This window comes from Halyomorpha halys, unplaced genomic scaffold (assembly GCF_000696795.3).
Source record: "Halyomorpha halys isolate HHAL.00 unplaced genomic scaffold, Hhal_1.1 Scaffold772.1, whole genome shotgun sequence".
Lineage (NCBI taxonomy): Eukaryota > Metazoa > Arthropoda > Insecta > Hemiptera > Pentatomidae > Halyomorpha > Halyomorpha halys.
Window position 1 is genome coordinate 109,782 of NW_027112238.1, and position 11,701 is coordinate 121,482.

General features: G+C 28.9%; 2 protein-coding genes across 3 annotated transcripts in view; one reads left to right on the forward strand and one right to left on the reverse strand.

The window, feature by feature from the left end:
* The window catches only part of LOC106686070 (endoplasmic reticulum-Golgi intermediate compartment protein 3), a 29,622-nt gene extending 18,660 nt beyond the window's left edge, over positions 1–10,962 (reverse strand). Inside the window, exons 1-9 of the mRNA XM_067050205.1 lie at positions 10,784–10,962; positions 10,502–10,663; positions 10,297–10,413; positions 9,092–9,120; positions 8,823–8,902; positions 6,713–6,875; positions 4,574–4,631; positions 1,143–1,347; positions 622–703 (exon numbers count right to left, since the gene is read on the reverse strand). Coding sequence (XP_066906306.1) covers positions 622–703; positions 1,143–1,347; positions 4,574–4,631; positions 6,713–6,875; positions 8,823–8,902; positions 9,092–9,120; positions 10,297–10,413; positions 10,502–10,663; positions 10,784–10,874 — 987 coding nt within the window. The 5' untranslated portion in view covers positions 10,875–10,962. The remainder of the gene's footprint in view (positions 1–621; positions 704–1,142; positions 1,348–4,573; positions 4,632–6,712; positions 6,876–8,822; positions 8,903–9,091; positions 9,121–10,296; positions 10,414–10,501; positions 10,664–10,783) is intronic.
* Positions 328–1,208, forward strand: LOC106686072 (reactive oxygen species modulator 1). 2 transcript variants are annotated; one of them, XM_014429190.3, is made up of 4 exons: positions 328–346; positions 452–560; positions 649–790; positions 871–1,208. In XM_014429190.3, the coding sequence occupies exons 3-4, from the start codon at positions 660–662 to the stop codon at positions 977–979; spliced, it is 240 nt and encodes a 79-aa protein (XP_014284676.1). In that variant the 5' UTR covers positions 328–346; positions 452–560; positions 649–659; the 3' UTR covers positions 980–1,208. The 2 variants fall into 2 exon arrangements, with proteins under 2 accessions (XP_014284676.1, XP_066906302.1); XM_067050201.1 differs by lacking the exons at positions 328–346; positions 452–560 and having other exon boundaries at positions 567–790.
* Positions 10,963–11,701: the final 739 nt, after the last annotated feature.

Sequence of the window (11,701 nt, forward strand, 5' to 3'; positions counted from 1 at the left end):
TTTATCAATTATTTAAAAAAATAAATAAATTAATAGTGTTTCTACTTAAGAAAGAATTTGTCGAGGAAATTCAGAAAGGAATTCGAGTTAGGATATTTTACCGTGGCGCCCGCGATATACTAGCAACAGTAACGAAATGAGTTTAAAAATATTTTCCTCAGATGTTAATTGTATTTTTCAATCTCCAACCACAGGTTGACTAGAAAAATTGAAATAAAAAAATACTGCAAATAAAATAATCTACTATTCATTCACAATTAATCGTTCCAGAGCAGTACGTTCGACGAAAATTCTGCTCAGATCGTGAATTAAAATTAAAACCCACAAGAATACACACAAAGAGAGTGTAAGTATTTAAAATAAATTTAAATAATAATTATTAAAATTAAATGAGAAAAGTTTTAATGTCATATTTAATATAAATAATCCACCTGCCTCGAACTATTTACAGATCAATCTAGCATTGAAAATACATATGATGTTTTATAACCAACGTGATGTATAACCACAATTGAAGGTTCCCCTAAACTAGCAGTAGTGCTGTTCTAGATAAACCAAACGTAATGTGAAAAACCAAATCTCAATTCCAGAAACCATCTTTTCATTGTAAATCCTATTGACCTGTTCTAAACTTGAAACAATTTCCAGGCACATCCACAATGCCACTTCCAGCAGGAGGATATCAAACAACTGGACCAAGTTGCTGGGAAAGAATGAGAATAGGTTTTATGATAGGATTCTGTGTGGGATTGGCTTCAGGTGCATTGTTTGGTGGCTTTGGAGCACTCAGGTACATAATTATAACCAAATGAATTTTTAAAAAATTAACTGATATTTTACATAATTACTAATTTGTTTTTACTTATAAAGGATTGGTCTCAGAGGAAGAGATTTGGTTAACAATGTTGGTAAAACAATGATCCAAGGTGGAGGAACATTCGGAACTTTCATGGCCATCGGTACAGGAATCCGATGCTAAAAACTTTGTCTTAGAACAGCACTATGGAAATAGGTTATATTGGTTATAGTTGAGATGTAAAAATTGTATGCCGTCATAAAGGAAATTAAACTTATTTTAAGTCATGACATAAGGCATATATTCAATTAAAGAAATTCGTGAATAATGTTGTACGTATTTTTACTGAGTTCTGTTTATCAATATGTAAATAATATTTTGTATATTTCTTAAATTAAATGCATTAATTAGATTACCTTCAATTGCATATGATTCAGAACCATCCAATGGGTTGTTTAATTGCCCAACCACTTTAGTTCTTGAGAAAGACAGATGTCGAATAATATGGCTTGTATTAAATTGAGTAGATGAAAATGGTTGAACGTCGTGCACTGTTAAAAACAATAGTTTGTTAATATTATATTTTAATTGAAAACAGAAATAGAAACAAACAGTTATAAAGAATTCTTTGCTAACTATTTAATATTTAAACCTGAGAATCTTATAAAAATTTAGATAATAAAGAGTTTACACTAAATACTTATGGTAAAAAATTAAATCAAGGCAAAGTTATTAACAATTTTACATGATGTATTATATACGTAACATACGTATTGATCTCAGAATTATACTTATAAATTGTTATAATATTAGTATATGATAACATTTATTCCATTACAAAAAATTTATTAGATTCATATGCCTTTATTTCTTAAGGTAAAACATTCAATGTTATCCAAGTCATATATAATGAAAAATGTAACACATCAATTATGAGTAAACTTATTTATATTATGTTGCGATTAAAGTACTTAAAAATGTATTGTAAATCAAGGAAAAACTTAATCCTCATAATGACATTCAGAAATTAAATAACAAAAGATCTTCAAAAGTACTATGTGCCAAATTTAACTGAAGGCTTTTTAAGTAATAACTCAGAATTTTTTCGGAATCACAAAGTTTAAGTTTGTTTAAATTTTTTAATTTATCATAAAGTGTGTTTATGGAATTGGAGACCCATTGGCATTTACATACTTGAATTGAAACCAATAGCTGTCTGAGCGACAGGTTAATTTCATTCATGTATTTCCTGCATAAAGGGGAGATTTCATTCATGTAATTCCTTTATAAAGGGGATTAACACAACAAACTGGATCAAAAAGATTATACTTTTGTACAGTAATTTTTTTTTAAAGTTAAGTGCTTTTCACTCTAGTATTTAGAACAGTGTTGTAAACTTAATAAAATGACTGTACAAAACCCTAATATTTCAATTCTGTTTTCTTAAAACATTTTTTTTTGGACTTGAATCTCATTACACCACATAGATATTATTCAGTTACTATGTTCAATTATTAATTAAGAGTGATAATATATTTATAAATAAATTAGCATCCATAGAATTTTAATTAATTGGATTATAAATATAAATCTTTTTAAAGAAAATGACAATTTAAAAAAATTACAAATATTATTTTGATGCTGGCACGTTATTTTAAGGACATGATTTTAATCTAACAATTAATTAAAATCAACCTAAAGGTTATTTATAAGTGTTGAATATTGACAGCAAAAAATTCTCTAATGTTAATGTGAAGTGAGACCTGTTACGCTACATCCTTTTTAATCCAATTTTTAAACTTTTATAAAAGACTAACAAAACTGAAAATATGATTTCTTAAGAAAAGAGGATTTTTATTTTTTTGTATGGACAACTATTATATTAATAAACAGGTGGTGTGAGGAAGTATTAGTGATCTTATAATCATGGTCTCCAAATTTTCGATTTATTTTAATTTAGACATTTCATTTTTGGACTTAGCGGGTTGTAGCAGAATAATTGCCTTAAACTACAACCGATACTGAAAAAAAATCTTTTTAAACCAGTTTTGTTAACAGTTTTTAAAAATATCTAATTAATTTTGGGTAATAATGATACTTTAATAAAAAAACAGAGTATATTTTTGTTTAAATTTGTTGTCAGAACGTCCAAATTCAAATTTGGTCTTGAAGTACTTTCATTACAATTTATTACTTAATCATCGTATTTCAATGAAGGATGAGAAGCTTAGATTGATCTAAAATATTTTTTTTAAAGGAAATAAAAATTTGATTAAACAGTCTGTATCCATTTGCGGTTTAGATTTATTTGCAGTATAAATCCTAAAATTCATCTCTTCACGAGGTTGCAAATGATATTGTGGAAAGGACTGAAAAAAATCTGAGGAAAAACTTTACCAGGGGCCTCCATCATAGCTACACAGTCATTGTCAAATTTAATAAATTGTAAATTCGTATTCACTTTCTTCACAAAAAAAAAAATTGTTTTAATTTATACTAATATGTTGAGGTGAAAAATAAATTTCCTTTAGAATATTATCAATATTCTATATTAAATTGTACAATATTTCGGATTACCCCATCTTTAAGTTCTAGTACTCCTTATTGTTAAGTATATCCATTTATTTTTCGAAATTTCGTCTTATGGCTACTTAATTAAAAATTATAACACATAGCTTAAAAAAATTTTACATTTCAATACCTATTATCATTATCACTTGCAGTATTAGTCATATGATCACTAAAAAGGGAATAAGTTGTTTTCCATGGTGTAAGCCTCCTCTCTGGTAGTTTTCAATAACAGCTAATAAATATTTATTGTCATCTTAACGGTCAGTGTGTGTGCTCCATAACGTAAAGAAGCCGAAAATATAATCTCAGCCAGGTAATTTTTTTATTATTATTTAACCAACAGAAATTAATTATTAATTATATTTGATTTATTTTAATTACAGAACTATTTATTTTAGGGATTTTACTACTTTGTTCTTAATAAAAAAAAGGTTGAATTTTAAGTTAATTTTTATTCCTACACTTATCCAAAACATTAATAGAACTCAAACCTAACCAAAACAATTTTTATCAACTTCAATAAAAAATTCAATTTAGTAACTTTAAAACAGCTGTACCATGGAAACGGTTATTCTAAATTAAAATATTTTTCAATAAAAGTTGTACAGTAGCAAATTTTGAGTTATTAGCCATTACCTTACACTTAGAATTTATAATATAATTCAACCCATGGTGGGGCTTGTTTCTTCACTCATAGACCGTGAATAACATTTTTACCTTTATTTTAGAATTTTACAAATTCTAACCTACTTACAATTGAGTTATAAAGTTGAAAGTTGTCAAACTTATAACTTCTAGCCACAAACCGATGGGAAAATAGCAAAAAGTAATTTTTTTTAATTATTGTGAGTAATAGCTATCAAGAAAGAGATTGCTTTTAACTAACAGATTCAGCAAGATCTAAAATTTTGGTTGTGTATCTTCACCAGATATGTCTAAAATAGAACTAGATTTTCACAAAATATATTTCAAACTTGCTAGAGCTGTTCTTTGTTTGATTCCTTAGGAGGAAAAAAAAAAATTATACAATTCTTCCACATATGGAAAAAAAAAAAATCAAAAGTTGTTTTGAGTTCAGCTTTGATTTGATTAAATAAAGATATGAATTTCATTATTTAAAAAAAAAAAAAGTAAACAACAGTTAGCAAAGATTTCCTAAATGAACTAAAATGTTAGCTTAAATTTTTAACAATAAATGATACTTACCATGGACGTAGTTGATAGAAAAACTCTGGCCAGGAGCTACGTGAAAACTTCCTGCAACCTATGGATCAAATTAATTAAAATATGGATGTTCAATCAAATGTTTTCAACAAAATAATAAATTTTTTATTGAAAAGAAAAATATTCAAAATCATTAAATCTGCAAACCATTCATAACTGGTTATGGTAATTTCAAATTATTATTGTTAGGAGTAACATTGTTCTTTTCATGAAGTTTATCAAAAATGGTATATTATTTAGAGAAATTTTTCTAACAAATAGGATAAATCAACAGAATGTTAGTTCATAAAATAATTTTCCTGGACTGGGAGAATATGAAGTGGATAAATTTATTAAAATAAAAGAAGAAATGTTTTATTAATTAATACACTTTCACTTAATTACAGCTATAAAAATTGAGCCATTTGTAGCTGGCTTGGGGGAATTGACTTTTATTTCGTGTCTGGTTCACGGAATGAAAACTTAACCCTCCCACCAGGGTAAGAATAGGTTGGTTACCTCTAGATAACCCTCTGTGTGTCAGAAATTACCAGGAAGGGGGCAATAAAAAAGGCAAATATTTTATATGATAAAAATACTGATTTTATCATCAGTAAAAACTTGATTAAAGAACTTACTTATAAAATGAACAACCATGCGGACAAATTTAAAATTTATTAAAATTGGCTATATTGATAAATTTACCAAAAAAAAATTAACCTGCAACAACTATACAGAGCCAAGAATTCACTGACTCATTAAACTTCATAAACAAAAAAAGATACCATAGATTATGGTACCAATAATATACGGTATGATTAGATAAAATGATAATCTGGCCAAGTTTTTTAAACCCGCAATTGTCTAACAAATAATAAATACATCATTAATGCAAAATAAATTAAAGATATATTAAATAATTTTATATTATATAGTAAGAATAACTACAATAAGTTAAAACTTTGATATAAAAGTTTATTCTTAAATGAACCTGCTGAAGAAAACCTGTTAAAGGCCGGTTTCCAATTTTAGCCACTTTTTAAAAGTTGCTTTATTTAACTAATTTGTGAACTAAGTCTCCTCTTCCCGATTATAATAAATGTTTTGAAGGTATGATAAAACCAGCGCTGATTCTGGTTCTTAGAGGCCAGCGGAACCATCCCTTCACATTCTATAATTTCCATGGCATAGCCTTAGGCTTTAGCTGGACTATCCCACCTTTACTGGACTGTTATCAACACCTTATAATGCCACAAGGCAATCAAAGGGAGATGATTTAATAAAAATATATATAATACATTTCATGAATTATATATGTATGAAGTATCAATTCTATTTTAATGAAGGATACAAAAAAAAAAAAATATGGATCTTAGAGGGTGGATGTCCCCCAGGAAGGTTTTCCTTCTATTATTTTTGGTGTTAAGATCTCCTTTGAGAGATAGTGACAAACTGTACATCGACCAATATTAACTATAAATGGATGTTTTCAAGGTAAGACTACCCTAGGGTGTAGAGACACTTATAAAAGTTGCTCGTTTTAACTTAAGTCTCCTCTTCCCATTTTAAATAAATGTTTTAAAGGTAAGATAAGACCAAGCTAATTCGGAGTCGTAGAGAGTGGGTGGCCTGGGAAGCTTTCCCTTCTACTATTTTTGATGTTATGATTTCTTGAGAGATTGTAACATATCATAAATTGACCAATACTCCATATAAGTAAATGTTTTATAGGTAAGACAAGTAAATCTACCCAATGGTGGAAAGAGAGTGGATTTCACACTGATTTCTAATTTAAGCCACTTTTTTCAATGTTGTTCAATTTAACTCAAGTCTCCTCTAATCGTTTTAAATATATATTTTTCAAAGGTAAGATGTGATTGGAGCTAATTATGGGTTGTAGCGGGTGGATGAAACTGTAACCAACATCTTTGGCCACAATCGCTTCACTTTAATCGAGTAAAAATTTAGATCGCCCATTTAAACCTATGTATCCTTGGTTTATTGTTTACTAAAACTTGTTATAGTCATTAATAACTAGACAACAGTGAATGTGAGTATTACATAAGCAATTTAAATTTATATTCATAAGGTTGTAGTAAAAGTGATATAATTCGAAAAATATAAATTAATATTGAATTTTACCCTGTTCACTTCCATATAGCCATAAATCTGACAACCTTCTTTAAATGCTTTTTGTATCTGATGTGATGTCGCTGAAGATTTACACTGCTCAATTTGAGTTTCATGAATTTGCCATCTTCTAATTCTGTAGGCTTCTTTAACTTCTTCACATGTGTTACAACACCTATTAGACCATTTTTAAATATTAAAAAAAAATAATTAAATAAAATATACTGCTTGAAAAGAAGAACCTTACATCAAACAGTAATCCCATTAAACTAAACAGTGCCAAAGAAATAAAATAATATGTTCAATTTAAAAAGAAATATAACGTAGTAATACTATTAATCCCCTTGGGGAGGTACACCTCAGTATTTCAATCAGAAATACCTGGGATACATCATTGCGCCAGTACTCTTATAGAGGAAGGGCTCTCTGATAGAAGAATTAAAATCTACACAGACAGGCAGAAATAGAGGCACTTAGCAACCCCATTACTTGATATAGGGTAGTTGAAGATTGCTAAGTAGCACTTAACAATCTCTCGTGCACTAATAAAGTCAGCATTGAATAGGTGTCAGCTCACCTGCAAATACTGCATATTTATGGCAACGAACATGCTGACAGACTAGCAAAGAATTTCATAAGAAACTGAAATTATTTATGTAAGGCAGGTAAATGCCTAGGATGAATGGAAAAGAGGCCGTCCCCAGATCAGATGGCTGGATGATATGGAGGTAGATTTGAAGCTTTTAAATGTTGAAAGATGGAAAGAGAAAGCAAGAGACCATGTAGATTGGTTGGCTATGGTGGAGGCCTGGGTTCTTGTCGGACCGTAGTGACATAATAATAATAATAATATGCCTAGGAAGTGACAGCAACTTTCTCGCTAAAATTAACCAACCGGAAGTCCCACGCAATAGAATAGATTTTTTTCAACTTTCTAGAAAACGGTTGCAACAATATTGATTAAACTTGATGAATCAATGAGAAATTAAGTGCTCTTTAATATCAGATAGGTTTTAACCTCATTGAATTAGTCTAACGGGGGTTAAAAATCTTCCTCTATAGTACCTTTAATATTGTTCAAATAAAAAAAATAATCGGTTCGCATTTTTAGCAATAGTAAATAATGGGTAAATTCAAATACTAAAGAATTTCAGGAGCCAACCAATCTACACAAAACTTGAGGACATGGGTAGATTAGTAAGTGAAAGTTGTTCGATGCCCGCTCTATACCAGACTTATTTTTATTTGTTGCTAAACCTTGAGTTGGTTTATGGATAAAATTTTACCACCAGTAGAGTTTAAATGAAATTAATTTAAGGATTTTATTAACCTTACTTTTAAAAGTTGAGAATACTATTGGTTTCTAGACAACCTTCATGGCCAAAAGATGATTAATTTTTTCTTTTTCTTTCTACCACAGCATACTAAAATATGCAAGCTAAATGCAACATAGTAAGCAAGAGAGGTCCTATTCAATTCCTACAAGAGACATTTTATGAAATGTCTTCAATTTAGTTTTCCAAACCAGACAACTAATTTATAAATGCCAACATTTCTAGTCTTCATCAGGGCTAAGAACAAAAAACTAGATAACAACCAATGAATAAAAGAATAAATAGAATGATTAGAAAAAAATGAAAATAGTTAACATCATGGATACATGATTAGTATAGAGTAATATATACGTAAGTATTACATAATATATAAATAAGTAATACATATATATTAAAATTTCTGATCATTCTATATATCCTTTTCATTGGTTGTTACCGTCTTTTTTGTTCTTAGCCCTGTTGAAGGTTAGAAATTCTGGTCGAAACGTTGTCACTAATAAATATGTTTTTGCTTATTTCTGTTCTACACTGACCGTTTGAAGACTCAAACTGTCTTCTCATCATTACAGACCACTAATTCTTGATTTAAGTAACTACTCAGTTATTCTTGAGTACAGGAAGACTCAGTTCTACACATCAGTTGCCCATCAGGAGAAGTTTAACTGTGTATGTAATACATGTAGATTTTTTTTTAAATACTAGTACAAAATTACAAATATAATATCATGGAAGAAAATCACTGTTATTGATGTAAGGAACTGTTACATCTAATTAACATAAAAGAATACGTTATATTTAGGATGGGATCTTCAGCTCCATAGCAACTTCCACAAACAGGCTTTGCTGTAGTTGTTTCTGTTTTGTTTTCCTGTAACACATTTTATTAATGGTATGATTAAATTTAAAAAATTAAAAATCCAATAATGGATATATTATGATTATTAGTAATTATCGCACTTCAAATTGAATAAATCTAAGTAATATATGTTAAAAGAAATATATGTTGAATAATGGATATATATATTTTTTAATAAAATAATAATATTTACTATTTTACCTCTTTTACAATAGTTTTCATACCTATTTCTGAAAAAACAAAAACAAACGCTATTAGCTAAAAGATGCATATACTGATAATATTCATTCTTAATACTAAAAAAAATTACATTATTTTTATAAGTTCGAGTAAACATTTTTCATTTGTGAAAAGATTATAATTAACAGTTGGAATTATTTTCACTATCTAACCATTATATGAAAGGAGAACCTGTTTTCTAACCACTAACTACAAAAACTACTGAACTAATCATTATAAAACCGTAACTACATTATATTCATGGCCCTTGGATGGTTTAGCAATAATAAAATGTCAAGAAGGAACAAAAAATAGTATTACTATAAAATACAGTAATAGTTTATCAACTATTTATTTTCCAATGTTTTGCCCCACATAAGGGCTAAAAAAGAAACAAAACAATGAAAAATATGTTGAAAATTATTGATAATAAGACGACAATAAAGTAAACTAAGATGGGGTTAAAAATGATGCAAATATAAGTGAAAAATTATACAAAAATGAGATATACAACAATAAGTACATATAAAAAAAAAAAAAAAAAAAAAAAACAGTATTAGATTTAAAATGAATGAGAGATGCAATAAAATGTAAAAATAGAAGAGTAGATATAAGAGAAATAAAAAACAAAAATAGTACACATTAAGAGACAAGAAATTAAGAAAATAAGATGAATATTAATTAACTACTAAAATGGTTACAACTTAACTTCTTTTTTAATATTACTCAACTTAATTAGTTTAATAGGTCAAAATTCACCAGGATTAAATAGAATGCCAGAAATCTTGTAGCAGGAGGGCCATGACTAAAAAAAAAACTCCTCACACAGTTGACACATGCTCAATAATATTGTTACTTACTATCTTGTTTTCTACTAAAATATTCCTAGTCAAGGCTCTACTTCATGAGTTTTTTCATAAGCTGTCAATGGAATGAAGCCAGAACCAAAAACAATGAACAGGGACCAGCAATATATATTTTATTTTTTTGTAAAAATTAACTTTATACATGTTAGGATACAATATAATGATTAGTTCAGATAGGATGATAAATTCAAGACTACTTAATTCTTAACATAGAAACTTCCATTAGCAGTAATAACAAACCAGAAAGCACTGAGAATAATGCTTAATTTAAAATAAAATAAAAATTAACATTTTATGTTTTATAAAATCATAAATATTTACTTTCATTTTTTGGTTCAGCTATTGGAGTACCATTCAAATCTAATCTTCTTTTAAAAATGTTATGTTCTAAGTGCAAATGCTGTTCTCCAGAACTATCCATTGCATCAAGGGCAATATCTAATAAAATAGAAAATAAAAAAATGTTTTAAAAAACATGTAATTGATTCAAAATAATAAGAAAAATTATTGGAGTTAGGTTATTTACAGTCACAGGATATCCTCGGTACAATAAAATCAATATTTATCCATAGTTTTGAACTTCTCGAAGTATCAACATAAATGGACTCGTCTGTTTCAGAATTGGTAAAAAATTCATAGCACCTGACAGTTGACAGAAATATGATTGTCAACCAACATAAAATGGAAACTGGAAAAAAAAAATATATGGTTAAAATTTTGAATATATCCCATTCTATTTCATTCCGCTACATTTAAAAAAAAAACCAAAACATGGTTATTACAATATAAATATTAAAAAAGAAATTACCTGTACCACCAATAAAGGTTCTTTCCTGCAAATCGTCAACAGGTTTGTAATAGGCATCGAAATATTTGAGTTTTTCGAAATGTTTCTTCATTATATACACTAATTATTAGAAACAACTATTATACTCAGTTTCCATAGTTTGAACTGCCACACAGAACCTACACGTTTACTTGGAAACCTTCCCTATCAAACAAAGAGTGGGAACATCCAAAGAGCTTATACGGAGGGTGCTTAATAAGGTCTAAGAGAAAAGGCCTCCTCAATTCAACTTTGTCTCCTTGTCGGAAAGGTTAACTAAAAAAAAAATAAACGTTGGCTCGGATAGAAACATTTATTTGTAAAGTAAATACAAACCAATACATAAATTAAATATAGAAAAAAAAAGAGGAAACTGTCCAAACATACAGAACAAAATTTTTATATAATAAGGTCCTTCGATTCTAGAATAAAAAAAAACTATATTAACTATTATAAAAAACCAAAGACTAAAAATTACAATTAAAAAAAAAACAAAATTGCTAGTTACAAAATATTTTGCGAATTAATGAACTCCGATGGGTTGGGGTCCTGATGTCCGTTCTGAAAGATCGGAGACGATGGTCTCAATCCACGTCGGTGGGCCCACACGTCGAAGCGGCGCTCCGATAATTCACGCAGCAGGTCTGGTGAGCGAAGTAAAAGGACTGGGCGACGGACCATACGAAGTCGACGGGGCGACTGTACTCAGGCAACTCGCCAGGGCGACTATATGATACGAAGTCGACGGGGCGACTGTACTCAGGCAACTCGCCAGGGCGACTATATGAAACGAAGTCGACGGGGCGACTGTACCATGGCTACTGACCTAAGGCCACCACTTGTTTTGTTGTGGCTAATAATCCCACTGGCCGGTATTTCACCATATGAACACTATCACAA

Excerpts from the sequence above, each read along its gene's own strand:
- LOC106686072 (XM_014429190.3), top strand. The coding sequence starts at position 660 with ATGCCACTTCCAGCAGGAGGATATCAAACAACTGGACCAAGTTGCTGG. Across the intron at positions 791-870 it reads GGTGGCTTTGGAGCACTCAG|GATTGGTCTCAGAGGAAGAG; the intron begins GTACATAATTAT and ends TTACTTATAAAG.